Source organism: Erithacus rubecula (assembly GCF_903797595.1).
Source record: "Erithacus rubecula genome assembly, chromosome: Z".
Classification (NCBI taxonomy): domain Eukaryota; kingdom Metazoa; phylum Chordata; class Aves; order Passeriformes; family Muscicapidae; genus Erithacus; species Erithacus rubecula.
In genome coordinates, this window is record NC_136661.1 from 21,376,147 (window position 1) to 21,398,449 (window position 22,303).

At 34.3% G+C, this 22,303-nt stretch overlaps 1 protein-coding gene across 10 annotated transcripts in view; it reads right to left on the reverse strand.

The window, feature by feature from the left end:
- NIPBL (NIPBL cohesin loading factor) overlaps positions 1 to 22,303 on the reverse strand; it is a 150,156-nt gene that overhangs the window by 20,369 nt on the left and 107,484 nt on the right. For all 10 annotated transcript variants that reach the window (XM_079330270.1, XM_079330269.1, XM_079330273.1 and 7 more), the window contains 19 exons: positions 19,724 to 19,921; positions 19,484 to 19,555; positions 19,295 to 19,384; positions 18,036 to 18,139; positions 16,787 to 16,873; positions 14,405 to 14,636; positions 13,602 to 13,753; positions 12,834 to 12,914; positions 11,656 to 11,756; positions 10,442 to 10,580; positions 10,142 to 10,224; positions 8,919 to 9,051; positions 7,898 to 8,041; positions 4,205 to 4,294; positions 3,743 to 3,957; positions 3,539 to 3,641; positions 2,581 to 2,679; positions 2,347 to 2,493; positions 590 to 724 (listed from right to left, as the gene is read on the reverse strand). In XM_079330270.1, the coding sequence (XP_079186396.1) occupies positions 590 to 724; positions 2,347 to 2,493; positions 2,581 to 2,679; positions 3,539 to 3,641; positions 3,743 to 3,957; positions 4,205 to 4,294; positions 7,898 to 8,041; positions 8,919 to 9,051; positions 10,142 to 10,224; positions 10,442 to 10,580; positions 11,656 to 11,756; positions 12,834 to 12,914; positions 13,602 to 13,753; positions 14,405 to 14,636; positions 16,787 to 16,873; positions 18,036 to 18,139; positions 19,295 to 19,384; positions 19,484 to 19,555; positions 19,724 to 19,921 (2,405 nt within the window). The remainder of the gene's footprint in view (positions 1 to 589; positions 725 to 2,346; positions 2,494 to 2,580; positions 2,680 to 3,538; positions 3,642 to 3,742; positions 3,958 to 4,204; positions 4,295 to 7,897; positions 8,042 to 8,918; positions 9,052 to 10,141; positions 10,225 to 10,441; positions 10,581 to 11,655; positions 11,757 to 12,833; positions 12,915 to 13,601; positions 13,754 to 14,404; positions 14,637 to 16,786; positions 16,874 to 18,035; positions 18,140 to 19,294; positions 19,385 to 19,483; positions 19,556 to 19,723; positions 19,922 to 22,303) is intronic.

Below are 22,303 nucleotides of genomic sequence, written 5' to 3' on the forward strand. Positions count from 1 at the left end.
ACAATTAAAAAAATTTTTGGTCAAATTAAACAAAATAATCATTGTCAGGTTTATTAGGTGAAATTATATTAGGTTTGTACCCTTCTGCAAATACACACTGCACAAAGGGTAAAGTATAAATACAAGCAACATTTCAGGGGCAATAACTGCCTCAGTGAACAAACAGAATCAATACAAAATTAGCGCAGATTAATACTTAATAACTTTAATAATTTTTATATGGCATATATTAATGTCAAAAGTTAATTTTTACTTAAAATGTAATGATTTGCAGAAATGAAAGTTTTATATGCTGTTTTACTTGCTAGAAAAGAGAAGCACCAGAGAAAATACTTGCAAGAAGAAGAAAAAGTCTCTGGAAAATATTTAAAGTATTTTGATTGTCAGCAAGAAGTTACAGAAAACAGAGGACAGAAAAGAAAGGGAAGGAAGTCAGAGATAATAACAGAAATCTAAAATAACAGTCTCTTAAAATTCATAAGGCATAAATATGACAAAGGAGAAATTAAAATACTTTTTTTATTTTGTCAAAATAAGGAAACACTGAAGTAACAATAATTAAAATTACGAAGGATATGTTTCATTCTACCTTAATGCCTTCTTCATCATTGACTCTCCGAATCATTTTCACACACATTTCTGTAATTTTGGGAAAGGTTGGTTGTTCAATGCAGATATCTCTAAGTATTTTTATTACTCTTTTTCTGACACTGATACCAGTATCCTGTGAAAAGGAAAGAATGGCACTCTTGAAAACAGATCAGAAACATTAATTTACATTCTTTATGAATTAATATTTGAAGATCACCAAATTTGACTTGCAGAATTTATTTAGCAAAGGCACCTAAAATCTTATGGAATGCATTTATACAAAAGTTCAGCACAATTTGCTCTAAAGGCTCTGGCTGAGTCCCTAGAATGCTGAAACATTTTCTCCATCTATACCCTCTCATTTAAGAGCTCATGATGTTGCAAATGGATAAACCATTTCTTAACTTAAGAACTTACGAGCCAGATGTGGTGATGCTTTAGTTACTTTTTTGGAACACACAAGATTTCCTATAGATTTGGACAGTAATACTTTAAGCCTTCAGATAAAGCTTATAAATAAGATGCATACAGGCAGTTGTTTACATTTTACTAGGCTAAATCTACAGAGATACATGACGAGTTTCATATCACCTTACTCAAAATTTGTTGATTTTGAATGTCATGCTTAACTGCTTTATATAGTATTGTACGCACATACATATTTCCAAAAGCCTTCACAAACTCTTTTTACCATGTAACTACAGCAAATGTGTAGTACTTGACTAAAATCCTGACATGGATACCATTAGTTGATGTCATCCGACAGTTAAATTAACATTGAACACCTAGACAAATAAAGCACCTTTTTGTAAAAAAACAAATAAATCTTTCAAAACACTAAAAATAATATAGAAAAGCTGCCCTCAATAATCCATATTTCAGACTTCAAATATGCAGCAAAATTCCTTATTTCATCTTGGCCTGGTTAAAGCTAGGGTAGAGTTAATTTCTTCTATTAGCTGTTACAGCAGTGTATTTTGGATGTAGAATGAGAATGGCATTGATAATACTGGTGTTTTGATTAAGTTGTGTTTATCCTAAGTCAAGAACTCTTTTTTTTCTCTCCTTGTCTCATGTTCTGCCAATGAGGAGGTAGGTAAAAGAAACTGGGAGGGAGAATTCCAGGACAGGTGACCTGAACCGGCCAAAGGGATACTCCACACCACAGAATGTCACGCCTGATATATAAACAGGGGGGAGTTATCAGAAAGCACAGTCAATCTAGGTTTGGGAACATGGCTCAGGCAATGGTCAGCAGATAGTGAGCAATTGCATTGTGCATCTAAGGGTTTTTTTTTTTAATTATCATTATTTTAATTTTTTTTTTATTATAATTTTTATAGATTTTACTTTATTTTCAATTATTAAATATTCTTATCTCAACATGTAAATTTTACCACAATCCTCCTGCTCCTTCCACTAGGGTGGGGGTAAGAGATATGGGGGTTGAGTGAGCAGCTGCATGGTGTGTGTTAAACTTCTATTTGGGCTTAAACCATGACACAGCTAATTTGAGCACTACTAATGGAATCAAAAGGAATCTAGCCCAAGTCTTGATGCAGTACAACTTTGTGTAGAGTTTCACTATGCACCTTAATAAAGCCTCCGTAGAAGCAAGTGGTGCATTTTACAAGGTTATCTATAAAGTATGATGGCTCACCATTCAAACAATTCCAATTTATTAAACAGGCTCAGTTAATACCAAATTTTCCAATGCCACTTATTTTACTGTAAATACCACAATAAATATCATACCAATATTCTTTCAATCAGCATGTCATAATACTGCTCAGCAAGCTGGGGACGACAGAGCACAAATCGTCCAAGCAGCTCCACAGCTGCTTCTCGTACACTAGTGGAGTTATCCATTAGCCGCCCATGAACTCCTCGCTGCATATCCAACTAAAAAGAACAAATGAAAATAAGATTCAGAATAAGAAATATTTCTTTTAAGAGTGCTATGTGCAGAGTAGATGTTTTCTTTTTTACCCTGGCTAGAATACTGGGGTCTACAGCAACAACCTCAGACAAACACTTCATGGCTTTTGTTCGAACAGCAATTGCATTTTCACCAAGAACACGCAGAATCTAGAAGACAACAAAAAAAAAGATTCCATTGTTTTGGCAATGTATCAAATAATAATTAAGAGCAAAAATGCAGCAGAATAACATATAAATAATATTACTAAAACAGTAATAACTAAAAGCTGAATTTATCTTCTCACAATATGTAAAGTGATGTTTCATGGCAGTGAAAACTGAACATGGATATTTACCATGATTTGCTATTTCTCTAAAATGGGTTATAAGGTTCTTAACTTTAAATTCTACATTTGTCATTCAGTTGTGACTTTCACCATGGTTCTTTTAATAGCAGAGTTGGATACAAACACTCTAAAAATGGCTCTGTAGGCAGATCAATTTAAGTAGCACAACCTAAACTAGTACTGAATTTCAAACATGCCACTGTGTCAGTGTTAGTGCTCTTCTCCCAGAAAAAGGAAGAAAGTACACTGGTCAAACAGCAGTTTCCAAAGTGATAGCAAAATGCACTGCAAACAACTGGCCAATCTGGCTTTTACTTTTAAATCAAATTAAGCTCAACTTCATTACTTAATCTTACCAAAGGAGCAAGCATCTTACAGAAGCTATGAAAATTATTTCAACACTTTGTAAAGATCCTCTCACTGTGTGCATGCAATGATTTGGCCATTGCCATACATGAGTAAATAAAATAATGTGTGCACGATATAACATACAAAACACATGCAAGAAAAAGAAACCTAGTAATTTATGCCATCAATACAGAATATGAAAGCACATGGTGTTATCATACCCTGTAATTACCTCTGCTCAACAATGGACAGATACAGTATAAAGCTGTGAAAGTGTTTGGAATCAGAATCCAATTGTGTCTCACTATACTAAGACTTTCAGCACGGTTTACCTGTGTCAAATAAATATCGAAGCTCTGGGCAAACGGCCTCATAGAGGCCAAGTAGCGAACAATCAAACATGCATCTTCATAGTCCACAGTATCAGAATTCATCCTGAAATAAATTCCATGTGTTAATCAGATCACGTTCACAAAAAAATTATTTAAAACATCAAATGCATGGCTAATAAAGAAGTAAGTGGTACTGAAACATACTTCAAGATACTGAACTGAGATGGAGCAGGTTTAATGATGCTGCGAAGAAACTTTTTGCGACTTTCTGCTCTATGCATGATTTGTCCTGTGGTTTCAACATCTTTTGCATGATGAGTTCCTTCAGATGAATCCTCATCCTTCTGAGATTTAATTGCTTTTTCTGTCTCCATAGTTGTATCACGGAACCACTGAGCTACATAAAACTTACGAGAAAACTGGAGAAATAGAGCAGGATGCACAGAAAACAAAATCAACAGGTAAAGAAAAAGAAAATTAACAGATTTATAATGAGATTTAGGGAATCTAATGCATCAACATTATTTTGGAAAACACAATCAACAGTATATGTTAGGGTGACAATTTAACTGAAGCACTAATATATATAATCAAAAATAATTTTCTTCAGTACATGCTACTGAAATTATTTATATACATTTCTGATGAAAGACAGCTGAAATTTACCACTAATGATGCATCAATTTCTGTATTCTCATCCAGATAATCCAGCAAAGCCTTTTGCAGCTGTTGAATTTCATCATCTCCTCCTGAAACCTGTTAGAAGTAGAAACATAGTTATAAACAAGAATAGTGCACAGTCACAATTACCATTTGAAAATATCCATATATTTGCATATATATCCACATACAAATACATTGAAGCTAGTTGTTTGAATAATTGTACAGCTTAAATTAATTTTTAATCAATTAGTTACAAAGTAAAAAAAATATTGAGATCAGAACAAGGCTGATTTTAAAACAGACTGACTGATTCGGTTCTGTCATAGAAAAATAAAAAAGGGCGAAATTGAGAAAACATCCTTATTTCCTCAACATTATACTGAAACACTGAGATCCTTGCAGTTGCTGATATTACAGCAGAACAAGGTATTATTCTTTTATCCCAAAAATTAATGACTTCAAGAGTTCAAAGCATGCCTACAAGACATATAATACTGATTAGGAATATAAATACAAATATAAATATAAATATAAATATAAATATAAATATAAATATAAATATAAATATAAATATAAATATAAATATAAATATAAATATAAATACAAATATAAATATAAATATAAATATAAATATAATTATAAATATCTGTAACACCCAGATGCATGTGCAAATTGTGAGTAAAAATTCTGGCCCTTGACAAACTTTAAATTCTGTAGATAACTGGCTTAATATAAGGATTGCTTTATACTTAACTGCCTAACAAATAAAAATCCCAGAACAAAGAGAAACTCAGAAGTCTACAAAAAAATCATATTCAATAATCAAAATGAAGTAGAAGAATAATTTTTTGCTTTAAATTTTCCAGCCAGAAAGAAATTTTCTATATCAACAATTAAACTTCTAACTTACAACCAGCTTTAGTACTGTATTAACAGCATCGACTGAGAATCTTGACACATATTCAGCATGCAACATCAACAAGTGCAGAAAGGTACAATTAACAAGTCCAGAACATCAGTGTATCGAGAGATAAACTAATGAAAAGCATGCACAAGTGTTCAAATACACTAGACAATCTATTTCTAAAAAAAATATACTGTTTGGATATGTCAAACTAGAATAGATTTTCCTCTAAAACCTATTGTATGAATCATGAGTCCAAACCACAGTAGAGAGCACTATAAGAATTTATCAATCATGAATTAATATCATGGCAATGACTGCATAAGACAATATTCAAAAAAATAATTCAATTTAGCAGAAAAAAAAAAATCTGTACAGGTATGAGCTTATTTCTGAACAGAAATAATAATTTAAGTTTCTGATGACAACAGCTACCAATGGATCTTCTCAGTTTCTTGTCATTTAAAAAGGAAAGTGAAGGTCAGCTGTACAATGCACACATTGTTGTTCTTCTCTCACAAATTAGTAACATAACAGTTTATCCTGATTGATGGTAATGTATAGTACACACCTACCACAATGCATGGATGGTAATGTATACCTTATTGGTATTGTTTCCTGAGAAACTGAGAAAAAATGTTTTAGCACCAATATCCTACAGAATTTTAATTCTCTGCAGATGCCCATGCCTAGCAGCTACCTGATCCTGTAAAAACCCGAAACCAAACAGAAAAATTCAGGTCACTGCTCGGGTATATATCTTTCTAGAATATTTTTCAATACTATTACAACTTCTGAGGATAAGGAAAGAGAAACAGATTCTTCTGAAACACTTCCCCACTAAGTATAATGTAAAATTGTCAGAATCACTCTTAACAGTGGAGACTTATAACTCCTTATCATACAGGACTATAAATTATATTATGCCATGGACATAAAGATTCAACACTGTATGTTGAAGAATATTCTAAACAAAAGAAATTATGTGAAGAATCAGCCTCATGAAGGAGTAGATGACTTTTACTTTTTAATTGAATGCCTGAAAAGTACAGAAGTTTTTCTCCAATATAAACCTAATGGTCATTATAAAGTACATATAATAAATCTGTAGTTCTTTCAGGGAAGTGGAAGGGAAATCCTGGGAACAGTTAGTTCAGAAAGAAATGTATAGTGTCCATAAAGTCCCCATTTGTAAAATTACATGAGACATGAGATTTTCTCATGTTGTATACAGAGTCCAAATATATACCCTGCTTTAGCATATGTTGATACTCCTGCAGTCTTTGAGCAGCATTAGCAGAAATCCAAGCACAAACACTCTAATAAAAGACTTGGCAAGGCCTGGTTTTGGTGGGGGCTACAGGGATGGCTCTGTGAGAAGCTGTCAGGAGCTTCCAAAGATGGAGGTGCTGCTGGCCAGGGCTGGGCCAACTAGAGATAGTGGCAATATCTCTGAGATAACATATTTTAGAAAAAAGAACCAAAAAGTTATTGCTCAAATGTAATTGTAACCAGAGAAGAGTGGGGTGAGAATATGTGAGAGGAACAGTCCTGCAGACACCAAGGTCAGTGAGGGAGGAGGGGCAGCAGGAGCTCCAGGCACTGGCACTGAGATTCCCCTGCCCCTGGTGCAGCCCATGGTGAGGCAGCTGTGCCCCTGCAGCCCAGGGAGGTCCCAGGGATCCAGAGATCCACTGCAGCCCTGGAGGAGCCCACACCAGAGCAGGGGGTGCCTGAGGGGAGCCTGTGAGCCTGTGGGAGACCTGTGGGAACAGGGCCCTGCTCCAGGAGGAGCTGTCTGTCCTGGAAGGACTGCACCCCATGGAAGAGTGACCCACTGCTGCTGTCCATGGATGGACTCGTGGCAGCAGATTGCAGGAGCTGCTGCCTGTGAGATGCACTCCTGCTGGAGAAGCTCATGGAGAGCTGTCTCCCACGGGAGGGACCCCAGGGTGCAGCAGGGCAATGACTCCTCTCCCCCAGCAGTGAGAGAAGCCCCGGGTGATGAACTGACCACAGCCCCCATTCCCTGTCTCCCTGCACTGCTGGGGTAGGGGTAGAGCTGGGAAGGAGGGAGGGGTGGGAGAGGTGTTTCTAAGGATTTATTTTACTTCTCATTATCCTGCTCTGATTTTGTTAGGATAAATTCACCTCATATCACTTCAGTTGAGCCTGTTTTGCCTGTGATGGTATTTGATGAGTGATTTCTCACAGTCCTTATCTCAACCCATGAACCCTTCCTTACATATTCTCTCATCTGTGCAGCTGCAGAGGGGAATCAGAGCAGCTTGGGTGAAGGCCTGGCACCTGGCCAGCATCAACCCACTACAAACACATAAGCAAGTTCAATAAAAAACACCAAACCTCCCCCAAAACATCAAATTACACCAAGTAAAAACTAACATTACGAGACTAATAGATTAACTCCTCAAAGTGTGTGTTTGAATTCCAAAAGCTCATATTCCGCTTTGCAATAGCAAATGCAGGTTCATATGTATTTTTAAGGTCTCTTGAGACAAAATCCAACTGTTGCTCCATGATTTCCTCAGTATTGTCAGAAAAAAGCTGACTAACCACTGTAATTAATTAATTTATAAGATCACTACAGAAATGGAGCAAGGAAGACATGAGTTAACAAATGTGATACGTATAAATTGCTTATATTTGATTCAGAAACCTAAACAGTGAATTAAGACTGATTCTCCATAATGCCAATTTTTCAAGCATATTTAAAAATTTCAAGCATTTGAATGGATAGATCTCCATCCAGCTGCCATGGATGTCTCACATACCTGTTTGAGGATTCTAGCTAAAGATCCTTGATCCATTTTGCTAGTAACTGCATCTTTCCTCAGTCTTGCTGCAACAGTTCCAAGATAGTCAAGTGATGCAACTCTCAATGCCATTTCTGTAGATTTGTTACTGAACTGGTGAACCTAAGAAAAGCAGAATAGATATTTAAAAGTAGTTATTTATGCCACAGAGATTCTGCTCACAAAAGATAGCTTTACCTTATCAAAATTTCCACCTGCAAAAACTTCCACATAGAAAACAATTCTGTAATTAACTATTACATCACACATACATTATTTTATATTAATGTTTCTTTTTTATTAGGTCTCTCTCACTCTACATATACATCTGTCAGAGGTTTTTTTAGTACATGTTTTCATTAAACAAACTAGACAACTAGCATAGCAGATCTCCAACAGCAGAGATTTTAAGCACCATAATGCCATCTACTCATTATTCACATAAAGCTATGTTTTATCAAGAACAGTACCAAACAATATTTTTTCAAGAAGCTGCCCGAATTAAAGTGTAATTACATTATAATACTGAAGAGCAACATTCAAAAAACACACTAACAAAAATAGTCCCATTCTGGAAAATATCCTAAGTATTTGCTGTAGTTGTAAATAACCAAATCACTGAGTTGTTTCCTGGCTCTGTGCTAAGGGAATAGTTCAGAGAAGATACCTAATATGTATCATTACAGTTATTAGGCTGACTTTACTCCAAATAAACACATATACTTCTTAGATGCTATGAAATTACACCTTTTAATGTTGAAAATGTAATCAAATAGTGGAATTGGACTTCCATGAGAAAATATACAATTTTTAACAAGTTCCATGTGAATGATTCTCTAACCAAAATCTTATTATCTATGTATTGCATAGTAGTGACACATGCAAGGCTGCATGTGTGTCAACAATCAGAAAGCACTCCTACAGTAGTTTCAGCAGAATTAAACAAGTCTTCATAGTAATAAGAAATGGATTAATATAGTTAAAACCAGGAATTCCTTACCAATAGCCTTCCCAGTAAGCTAAGTAGTAACTCTGCAGCTGGCCATTCTGGTTTATTGACTGTTGAAAGTAGATCTTGAATAAAATTCTCAAAAAGTGGTCTGTAATCTTCTTCCCCTTGTTTACTGCCACACCTATTAACAAGAAAATGCTTTTTGTAAGCAAATTTAACAGCCATATAAAGTTACTTCTGATATAAACAGAAATAATCCTATGTTAATCAGAAAAACAGTTTTATGCAATTCCAAGAAAATAAATCTGAAATAATAGCAGAAAATTAGTTTTATTCATTTGCAGACAAATAGCTTAAACAGTTATCACTCCAAGTTGCACTGTAAATAAAGCAGCTAATCCATGACAGAAAAATTTTATTGCTAAGATTTTTATTTCTATTTTTGCATTTAAAAAAAAAAAGAAAAAAATTTTTTTGCATTTTTAAGAGATCACTTACCAAAGTCTGTAATAACTTGGATAGAATTAGAGATGGTAGAATTATAAATGCAAAGGTAGAGTAGAATATTTAAGAGTTGGTATGTTTGTATTCTTTAAGCTTGGTTTTGTTTATCTGATAGTGATAACACATCTCAGTATTATCCTTCACAAAGGTTACAATCAGAATGTCAAAAAAAACACCAACCAACTAACCAACCAACCAAAACCACCAAAAACCCACCAAAAGTTAGCATGATACCTGATACTTTTTGACATCTATATATCATCCCTAAATTTAACATCAGAAGCATGCAATTGCTAGATGGTGTATTAAATAGCTTTTCAGCTTTAAGTGTAGAAATTAATATAATGAAAACTTAAAATCCTATGGTTAATTCAGGCGCTTTTTTCATTCCTTTTTGAGCTATTGACACTCCTAACCTTAGCGCAGTGAAAGCAATTTTTAGGTTTTTATATCTGATGGTTGAATCAGCATGGTTTCACCACTTAAACATCTCTTCAGCCTTCTCTTCCAGGCTTCAGATAAATAAGAGACCCAAAATAAAGGAATTCTACATGAACTGTGAGACAGCTTCTCAAATGTATGAAGAATACCCTGCAGGATTTCTCTTCTAGAAATGTTTTTGTCTAGGCAACAAGCCCTCTTGGGCATCTATAAAGTACATTATTATAAACAATGAACAGGTATTTATCACTGTTCAGTAGTCAGGTTTTAAAGTATTCATTTGGAGTTGGGTTTATCAGTACACTAAAGAATGCAATAGTACTTACTTCTTAAGAAAAATAGAAAGGAAGTTTTGTGCTGTTCTCATGGCTGTTTCATATGAATTAGTAATAAGCACATCTTGATCCACCTAAAAATAACAAGATACATTTGTCTATTATCTTAGCATAGGTCTACGATTTACAAATCACCATTTCTCACACATTCAAAAATTACAGCAGACATAAAATTACAATGCTTGATTACTACAGCGCTGTAATAATGTATTATACCTATGAACACCTATTCATGAATTACCTAAGTGATTTCTGCACATACACATAAAAAGGCTTTAAAAAATATCTTACTTTCTTGTTTGATTCCTCATCTGAATTAGAATCCTTTTCTGCTGATGGTAAGTGCACCACACACTGAATAAGTTGCAGAACTAATGCTGTTACCATCTGAATGTACATAGGCTCTCCATCAGTGTCACTGCTGTTTAACCTGTTAGTAAGAAAAGATAGTTTTAACACTAAAAGTAAACAAAAAGGAAAAAACACAAGCAAAATTTTTGCTCCTAAGTAGTATCTTTTAAAAACTATTACCACAGCTGAAACATTCTAGACACTTATCTATTAAGTTGCTTATTTTTATGCAGTGTAACATTTGACCTAACAAAACCAGTAAGTATTGCTCTTGCAAAGAAGAGGTGAACTGAAACAGCACACAGTTCATTGGCTGAAAGAGCTACAGGAATATTTAATAAAACAAACATCCACCTCCTAAAATACTTATAATAAGCTTATTATGTATAATACCGTGTTCTCTCCAATACAACACAACAAAACACACCAAACTGTTGCCATAATATTTTTTCTGTAGTATTTAATGAATGTGAAATGTGTTAAGACTTTTAAAAAACAGAAAATAATGATCATAACCTAGACCAACTTTTACAAGGGCTACATCTAAAATAATCTCTAGTAGCATAGCTGACTACAAAGTTCAACAGACAACTGTCTTAAACTGCTAAGAAGCCAGTTTCTGCTTGATGTAATCTCAGAAGTAGTATGAGTTTACTGCCCATATACACACCAATATTGCCTTATTGCTACACTTAGCATCAAAAGGTGGTAAACCCTGACATATGAGATGATATGGATATGAAACCGATTCCCTTCCTGAAAAGAGTGCTCTGAGTGTATCCTCAAAGAAATTCAGCCAGAATTTTCCTACAAAGATTTAGCTATGAAGAAATAATGTAACTCCATACAAAAAGAATTACAGAATTGACCAACAAACAATAATCTTCAACATATACTAACATTATGGCCATTCACATTCTTATTGAGAAAAATAATCTTTCAATTATTTTTGTAAGTAGGCATAAAGTGATAGCATAAAACTGAGGAATCATTAAAAGATATTTGTCAAACAATTTGTTTTGAAATCTCAACCTGCAAAAAGTGCAGCTTGTAGAAACAGATTTTAGTTTAATTATCAGTGAAGCATAAAATCCTACATCTACAAAACTCTAAATGCTATAGTCTATAAGTTATTAATTTAGATCAGAAATTACCTGAAGTTTCTCAAACTCCTCTTGCTAGTTGGCAGTCTTGCAAGGGAAGTGAAAATTTCTTCTAGTATTAGTTGTCTGTGTTTTTCATACCGGGAGAACACCTATTCAATAATTGCAGGATTAATCATTAGACAATGATTATTGTTACATAAAATCTAGCATTTTAAATATATCGTAAATAATTATATATGACAGCATATATTTCACATGACACTTTAATAAATTCACCTTCTTGTTAATGCATTGCTTTCTCAATGCAAGCATTTCACTAAAAATACATAAAAACTTTTCCATAGAGATTTAAAAAAAATCTTTATATAACATAATAATAGGTCTTGAAAATACCTTCTAATTAAAATATTTTTGTCAACAGTACAACACACTATATATGAATGTCAAACAGTATTAATACTAAGTTTTTGTACTTAATATTTATTTCTCTCAGTACACAGGAAAACTGTCATAACACAATTTATGTGAACATATACGGTTGTAGAGTACATTTGAGAAAACAGTTTTACTTCATATGCCAGGCTTTAATGTTTGCCTGACATGATATTTTCTTTAAATTTACAGTCAGGACTCTTGAATTTCCATCCCCTTTTTTTTGGGCAGAATATTGGGATATATAATTCTTACAAAGATTAAAATGTCCTGCTTGAACAAGGACATTTGTGTTCCACTACATTTTTCCTGAAATAACATTTTGCTTATCCTGTGATTTTTTCAAATAGTCACCTCTTCTGCAGAGAATAATTATTTTTATTATACAGAAATACCATACTAGTTCTATGACATACTGTGTAAGTTCAAATCTGAACATAGGAAATAAGGAATATCACATAGATAGGGTTAAAGATTTAAATAAAAAATTCTTAAAATAAAAAATGGACAGGTGAGAGGAAGAAGTTTATGTTTACACTTTAACTGACAATCAAAATTCAGAAGTTTCTTGCTAGAAGTAGGTAATTTCTTCCTATAGAGTACTTTTTAAATAGGGGCAGCTCAGGTAGATATAACACTATTTTTATACTATGATATCAAACTGTAAAAACATGCAAGAATAGCATTAATTCTAGACTCCAATTCTCCACCGGAGAGAAAATACAGCCTATGTAAATACCCTAAGAACTCTCAGCAGTACAGGCACAAGAACCCAGAAATTAGAAAATACTTACTGCAGTCACCAATTTGATGGCACATAACTGTAGCTCACTGACATTTTCAACAAAGAAAGGGGTTATTCCCATCGATGACACCTATCAATGGACATAAGTTATTTTAAATATATAGGACTAACAAACTGGTATTTATGCAGTTTCACAAGTTGGTTATTCATTCAGCAGGCAAGGCATTCAACAATTACTTTATATTGTTTGCAAATAAAGTTATTAAATTAGGGCCTAGATCTTACAAGGAGTGGCTGAGGGGTTACTGTTTAGTGTGGAGAAGAGGAAGCTCCAGGAGGGGCTTTACAGTTCTCTACAACTCCCTGAAAGGAGTGAGCAGCCAGGTGAGGTAGGTCTCTTCTCCCAGCTAAGTGGATAAGATAAAGGAAGTGGGCCATGAGTTGTGCCAGGGATGGATTTTAAGTGCCCATAGAAGCAGTTCAGCCAATATCCCCATAGATATTTGAAAGACATGTAGACAGTATGTTAAGGACATGGTTTAGCAATGCACTTGGCAGTTTACACTTGGTGTTCTTAAGGATCATTTCCTGCGTAAATGATTCTACTACTCCATACTTGAATTCAATCAGGTTAAACTTTTAAGTATATAAAAGAAGATGCAAATAACATACTACACAAAAACTAGTCACTCTGATGCTAAGAATTCAAAAGCTTGTAGTGATTTCAAACTTCATGTCACTGAGACAACTATACTTCATATTTACTCTAGAAAAAGCAAAGCTGACATTTCTGGACAGGAATTCTGAGAAAACCTACCTGAAGAATAGTTGTATCTGTGAGAAGCTGTATTTCTAGCAACTCTGACAAACTGCTGACAATGTCACAAACTTTGTTATACAACATCACTATAACTCTTTGCTTGTGAGTGGAACACTTGGCACGCTTTGCTTTTGAACTTAAAACACCACCTAGAAAATAAAATACACATTCATTAATATTGTCAGTGTTCCAAATACTACAAAGATGATCTTCCTCAACAAGTATCCCCAAAACAACTGCATGACTACAGCTTTGCAAAAGTAATTTAGAAAAACTATTTAGTATTTGGAAAGCAGGAATTTCACATGACAACTCTTTTTCATAATTACTCTGAATTCTGGACCTGAGATCTTTAGGAATGTTCTTGAAATTGGAGCCATGCATCTGTATGTGAAAAGAAAAGGCTAGAAGCTAAACTGTTTTCCCTGAAACAAATCATTATATACATGGAGATTATGACTACGAAATAACTTATTTCAACATATAATAACTATACATAAAAGTTAACTTCAAACTTCTAAATACTTTAGTCTAAATACTTTGGTAACATTGACATTATTGCAGTAAACCAAGGTGCTATATGACTAAGTTCTTTAGATGACACATTTCATTGGTTTTTCTCCATTTTCATCACCCTTAAACTAACAGTGCACTAATTCAGGATACTATACATGACAAGAAATAACTGTCAATACAAAAGTTGCATACAAAAAACTTACTCCAGAAAGTCATTTACATCATCATACAGTAGATTAACTTTTTATAGCTTTTAATATGGAAAGATTTCTTAGCATACTAACCACCATGAGGATCCACTCTATACACAGGATCATACTGAGGATAGAGAGTGTTCTGCAAATGAAATTTTGTGTACTGAATAACTCTTTCAATTACGTCCTCAATATATACAGCTTTAGGCATATTTGGTGATGTCATAATATTGATAGCAGTAAGACAAGCATCAGCAGATTTTGTCACTCTTTCCATAATAAGATCTCGCCATAATCTCTCCTCATCTTCAGTGTCGTTATTCTGCAACAAGCAAGAAAAACAGGAGAGTATGAACAAGAAGTCAAATTTTTATCTCACCAAGAAAATAACATTACATTAATATGCTTACATACACTAATTTATAAAATACTTCACACCAAAGTATGTTGTTTTAAAAATAAAGTAATATTTGTTTTACTAGCAACAACAAATTTGTTATGTCTCTCTAAGATATTAGTCTTCAAAGTCCTGTATTCTGTATTTTTCTGTAAGAACTAAAGAAGGTTTTTGTGTCTCATTGGGAAGCACTCTGAGGGAAGACTGCTGCATGTTCTACTTAAGACTGATGTACATGAAGCAAAATCTAATTCCTTCATCTGGTGTTTTCTTCAGAGGCACTAGTTGCTTCTTTGGTCCATATAATTTCTGCCACTAGAGGGAATTCTTCTACAAAAAGACTGTTGCAAGTCACATGAAATCCATAAGTATACAACTTTCTCTGCTTCATAGATCACCCCATCTCTTGTCAAATATGTTCATTTAGATTACCATAGGCTACTGAGTCTCTGTATAACTGTGTTTATATGAGGTACCAAAACAAACATACAGGAAGTTAAATATAACCATCCAGCAATATTTAAATACTGTAGTACCATTATTACAGCAAAGCTAGGTAGAATTTCTCTTAGCTTCTCTGGTACAGACAGAGCCTTCAGAGACAAAGGGTCTTTACTATCTATATGGCACCACACTATAACTCTGATGGCTTTCATTGTAAAGATCAGAGGTCAGTGAAACTGCAACAGCTTTTTGCCTTTGGGTAAGATAATTTGAATCCATAGAACAGTGCATTATATATATGATATACGTAATTATAGAATCAACAAAAATCTTCAGATCAAGAGGTCTCTGCAAATTTCTCAGATACAACGCCTTCATGGAATTTGCTATGTAGATAAATGACACCTTAAGGAAAAAAAAAGTTTCTCCTAATTGATCTTGGAAATGAAACTGATATTAAAGCATCCTCTGCCTCTAAAAAATATACTGACATGGAGGTAAAATATCTTAACTGGATTGTAAAAGTAGCAACCTTATGTCTTGGCAGAGACTTTCTTTGCCAAAATGATTCTAGTAGTTTTTAGCAGTTTTAAGAAAATCTAAAACTTGTTTGTCTCTTTTAAAAAACTGTTGCTTTTTTTGAATCCAACTTTGAATTGCAAGCATTGGACAATTTAATTAACTTCTTAATATTTTTGAGTTTTACTTCAAAAAACTAAAAGAAAAATATCACTTTAAATCATTAGCATAAAGACTTCATCACAATGAAGTAGACTAGGTAAACCAGTATTTTCTTTTTATGTTTTTTTGTATTGCCAAAGACATTCAGAACCATATACTGAAACTTTGAAACCCCTATAAACTATCTAGATGGAAGTATTTAGGTACAAATAATGTGTCTCTAGTTCTCGTGTTCAAGTTCAAATTCTTCCTTTCTGGTAATCTACTAGTCTCTCACTTCTACAGATGAGAAGGTTTTTTCTAGAAAAGTCAATTGTAATATTGCTGCAATATTGTTTTTAATAGAAAGTGAATAAAAAATATGTGAAATGTGAAATATGGAACATCAACCTCAAAAAACCTCAAAATCTTTAAGTAGTTTTAGGTATACCAGGAAAAAAGCTCCATCCTAAAATATTAAACATCCTGTTAATTTTATCTACACTGAGATTGTCACTTTGCAGTGTAAGAACATTTAAATCTTAAACTTTCTTCTTAATGCTCAGAAGAAACATGGACTCTGTGTGAAAGCTGCAGTATTTCTTCCATTTTGTAAAGGATGTTTTATGGACACATAGCAAAGAAACATCCAATAATGCAAATTACACCAGATTTACCATGAATATTTCAGGATGAAACTATAATATTTAAAATGAAATAAAAGAAAATACAGTTGCTCCCAATACATCTGTTAGTTTTCTCTATTATAGTAAAACATGGTTAGTACTGAAAAAATACAATTAGTTGAATTTTGCTTCAAGCATTAAAATTTGGCAAACTCAATCACACACATATTACATCAGAAACCCCTTTCACATACATACAGAGTATTTGAATATATCACTAAATAGGACTCAAGTGAAGAAAACTATTCTTCAAAATGGTGTGAAACTTCGAAATTTCCAACTCACGTGGTTAAGTAAAGTAGACAGCTTTGATCCATCTTGAATATTCTTCTCCAGAATATTTAGGACTTTTACTGTTTTATCTGTTGAGAGCTAAAGCAAATAAAGAAACTTGTCAAACAACAGAAGGAATACAAATAATTCCAAATCGCTGAAAAGAACATTGAGGAATGAAGGACAGAGCTTGTAAAATCTGAATCTGTATACAGACTTCATCTGTAAGCAATCTGGCATAATTGCAACCCTAGAATATATTTTACCTCTTTTCATTAAACTGCATTTTATGCATTGGCATAACCAGCAAAATCCAGAGAAACAAAATTTTAAATTGCCTGTCATTAATGTTGTGTAGTTATTTGCTTCTAGAAATAGAAATTGACCAAATCCATGTAAGATCTACAAATTCTATCTGACCATATCGAGCTTTGTTAGGATAAAATCCATACTGCATGAGCAAGCAGAAATAAATTCCCTGATACATAAAAGACAATAAAAGGAAAATATATTCTTAATATTGGTGTTAACTTCAAAGAAGTATCATGTTGAAAAAAGTAAATTGAACTCACTTACTGATAAGTCTGACTAAATAATTTGTGGAATATGTTAAACTTGATGAGAGGTAGTTTTTCTCATCTATTCACATTGGAAGCAACAAAACTGATGTAGTCATGTATATATGTACATATGTATGTATTGAAAATACGAGACAGAGGTTGAGAATCATCAGGAAAGAGAAACAATCATGCCACTCACAAACTACAAAGGAAGCTAGGGAGACTGAAGGAAAACTCAGGAGGAATATCTCAAGTTTGGATTAGAGAAGTTTGGAATAGTCCAGAGTAGTTATAATAGTAAGTGGTTTCACAGAAACTCCACAAAATGTTAAGTGGTCAAGAGCAGGCAAATAGTTTAACATAAGACTGTCCAAAGACAAAAGCTCCAGGAAGATAAAAGGCAATCAAGAACACTGCTCCTGGAGGTCAGACATCAACAAGTTAGCACCAACAAAAGTTCCTCTAGCTGACTGGTGAAGAGCAGGACACAGAAGAGAACCTTTCAACAAAAATGTCTTGGCTTCATCCTCAGTTAGGATGTTGTAACTTCCTAAGCACTTCAGCTAAGTGAACTGAGGCTCAGTTTTTCTTCCAGTCTGTGCACCCTTGAAGAGGGTGGAATGTCATTACAGACGAAGTAAGTTTTTGTAAGTTAATCAATATTTTATCTTCCAAAAAAAAGTTAGATTATGAAGAGGTACCTTGTCCATAATGCCCATTGCCTTGATTTTTGCAGATTCACTACCCAACTCACTAAGCTGATGTTTGCCCAGTAGCAATTCCTGTGGAATCTCATCATCATCACCTGTAAAGAAAAAAAACCCCAAACCCAAAAATAAACAATTGTATTTCTAATAAGACTTCTAGGAAATCAGTATTTTTTATTCCAATATGAAAGAAGAGCTGATTATCGAAATAGCCAGTATCCAATGGTTCCAAATAATTAGCATCTAACAAAGACTGATGATGGCACCTTTTAGTTGTGTTGAATCAAAGAATACTTGTTAAATAGGACTGGTTCTGGAATACCATGTAAGAGCCTAACATGAGGCATGCATTTCTGAAAGCCACAAACTAAAAATTTTAAAACAGAAAACCCCATTTATTGCAGTACTTGTGCCATCATTTTCAATTCAGTAAAACAAGTCTTAAACTATTGTAGCCCTAAAGTTCAAATCTGGGCAAGAGCAGTAGGTGAAAAGTACATATAAAATTAATCACCTACATCTTAATTGTATTTACCCTTAGACAAAAATCATGTTACCAGACACAGAAAGATCCAATTACTTCACTTTTAAGTTCAAGGTAGTATACACTGTGGCTTTAAAAACGATAGAAACTTGTTTACTATGCCCCTCCCCTTCTTTTAAACCTGTGACAAAGATGGTAGGATAAATATTAATGAATATTCCATTATCCATTCCCAAAGAGAGTCACTTTTGGCAACATGAACTACTTCCTTAGACAATTAGTTAAGGAGGCTGTTTCTCCACTGAAATGGGTGATTCAGTGTCTTAGCCATAAATTCAAAAGGACTCTGCTGTCTGAATTGGATAATCATATCTGTACATAGCAGATATGTAATTACATACCTCAGACATTCCTAGCAAGAGAATAATTTTTTTAACATGTTTGACAGAAGCTAATACCCTAATGACAGCCCAAAGAAATATCCCTTCCACTCCAAAGGAACTACTCATTATGATTTATGCCCCATTTGGATTCTGCACAGGGGAGGAAGAAGGATCTTCTTCAGACAGCAGCAAGTGAAATTGGAAAGGTAAAGGCAACCGCTCAAGGTGGAAGCCATATAAATGCAGTATGTCCTAGCAAGATATCACATGAAATTAAATCACCATTTAAGGTGAAGTTCAACATTGAAGGAAGTTCAAAAATACCAATACAGTTTTTTCTCAGTTTCTAACTGGGGGAAGCATTTTGAAAACTTCTGATGTATTACCAAAAGCTGTAAAATCCATGTCTTCCAGATTTTCCAAAATATTCTCTATTGAAGCAGTGAACCTTTTGAAGGTTGAAGAATCCATCATTTCTGATGAAAAAAAAAAAGGGGGGGGAGAAATTAATAAACAGTTGTCTTAAATATAAAGCAGAAAATACAAACCATAGAAAGTACATCTTCCAAAATTACCTTCAGGTGTTAGTTTTGGTTCATAAGCTTTCCTCTTCTTTTGTTTTTCTTTCTTCTTCATTTTTCTAGCCACTAATTAAGAGAATAAAGAGTAAAACAAACTCTTCCTCAAAATTTAAAGAAAGGATTATTTACATTTCTTACACAAGTAGTCAATATTGCATGCAATGATGTCCGTTTTAAAATAAAAAAAACACTAGTATTACAGAATAAAATTAAATGCTTATAATGATCAGTTACCCTCACTGAGGCTAGGAGGAGAAGAATAATCATCCATATCAGAGTCATCGGGACTGCGATTACGGTAACGGCCACTACCAGAAATCCTCCTTCCTTCATGGTAATGACCACTTCTCCTATGGTCACCAGAACTTCTTCTGTCATGTTCTTCATACTCCCAAGCTTCATCTCTATCCTTTTTGTGTCTCTTACGAGAAGCTAGAAATAAATGCATTTTCATTTTAAATACAAAACTCACATTTATAATAGTTCAAAATCGAATATTTTTTAAGAATTAAAAGATGTGCAGATGTAGGGTTTAGGGACATGGTCTAATGAAACTTGACTTTGTTTTATGATTGGACTTGATGGTCATAATAGTCCTAAATGATTCTACGACTTGCAAGTCCAGCACTCCTGTATAACTGTTCTCTAAGTCAAATGGACACTAAAGTTACCATATACAATTCTGTTATGGATTATTTATATTAAGATTTTCTTTTGAATTAGAGAAAAGCTCTGCCTGAAACTGGCAAAGATCCCAGGAAATATTTAATATATTAATTTACAGGGCATTTGTCTTTTTAAAAGCAAAGTAAGCAAAGTTGAACAAAACAAAGTAAGTTTCATCCTTGTATAAGAGAATATTGAGATAATTTTCTCAGTTACCTAAATTGTGACTGTTACTGGATGTCCATATTCCCCAAGTTCAGTGATGGCCTTGCCCACCTAACACACCAAGTTCCAATGATACTTGGAGAGACTTGGAGACTGTTTTCTTAGAGATATTCTGTTTTGCCAAGACAGCAAAAATTTTGCCTTGGTATATAGTGCAGGAAATTTGTGTAAAGGAGAAAGCTGGAGTCACAATTCTGGGCCAAACAACTACCCTCTACCACAGATAATTATTCTAATTAATTTTCATGCAGGACCAAAAAGCCCAGCACAAGTGAATGTTGGAGTAAATATTACATAATGAGATTTGGTGGAAATAAAATGGGGGAGCAGAATGACAGTTCTCTGTTACTTTGAAAGAAAGTCTTGCATATTTTGAAGTTGACAGAGCACTTGGTTTTAACAGAAAAGGAAATGGATGAGGAAGTAGCTTCCTCCATTAAATCTGCCAACTTTCCATTTTTTAAAATAATCAGCTAACTGAGCTACCAAAGACATGTCTAACACAGACTGCACTGTAAAGATCAAAACACTTCCAAAACACCACATTCTGGCAGTGTTTATTGCCAGTTTATTGCTTCTGGACCCGCATATAACAGTCCTGATATTGTGTGTCTCTACCAAAATTTTCTTGGCATGACTGTATATAAGGTTATTTCTGAGCAGAATGGTTCAAAGCATTTATGGAGAACTGGAAGAGGTACTAGCACAACCTAAAATGGTTGAGAGAGTTACTGAAGAAATGGTGAGCCATCTGGGACAACTCAGTGGGGGTAGGAAATTGGCTGGACAGTCACACTCAAAGACTTGAAGTCAATGGTCTGATGGTCAAATGGGGACCAATGACAAGTGATGTCCCTCAGGGGTCGGCGTCGGGGCCAGCACAGTAACATCTTGGTGACACTGACAGTGAGACTGAGGGCACCCTCAGGAAGCTGCAGATGACACAGAGCTGTGTGGTGCACTGGAGGGAATGGATGCTATCCAGAGGGAAGGGATTGTGACAGGCTCTATAGTTCAGCCTCTATGAGCTCTTGCACAAGGACATGGAAGAGTCCTAGGACACAGGGTAACAAGTTGAAACTTCAGGAGAGCAGGTTTAGAACAGAGATTAGAAAGAAATTCTTTATGTGAGGGTGGTGAGGCAGTGAGCAGATTGCCCAGTGAAGCTATGGATGCAACATGCCTGGAAATGCTCAAGGCCAGGCTGGACATGGCCTGGCCTAGGCAGCAACCTGACCTAGGGAGGCATTCTCACCCACGGCAGAGGGTTGAGACTAGATGACCTTTAAGGCTGCTTCTTACCCTAATTTGAACCATGCTATAATGGAATAAATATACTAGAGAAAAAAGTAAGAGCTCTATGTGAAAAGGCTTTACACAACTGATTCCTTTACCCCACAAGACAGTGTTCTGTGAAGGCAGATGGCTCTCTCCAGTTTAAAAATCATCTGTAACATTAAGCTCGGTAGCATGAATTCTGACCCCAGTTACATCTCCACAAGACTAGTAACTTACAGTGTTGCTTTCTGACAGAATTTTAGATTGACCAGTTTATCAATGCTGCGTGACAAAACAGAATGTGTTACAGTTCTGCTAGCTCTACAAGACAAAAAACCTGAACATAGGAGCAGCTATTCACAATCACTGCTCTGTCACATTTATTTTGAAGTCAATATAATTGACTATAAATTTAAGTATTAATAACATTTCAAAAATTAGGATTGATTTTAGACATAATAAAAATACAAATTGATACATTATAAAAATACTATTTGGAATATAAACATCAAAATTCTTTCCAAATTCTGCCAAACACTTATGCAATATCACAATCACTAATTAATGTAAGAGAATGACTTCATCAATCATTAATTTCTCATTATTCAGTTTAATGGCATGTCCCTTTTTAATGAAATATTCAAA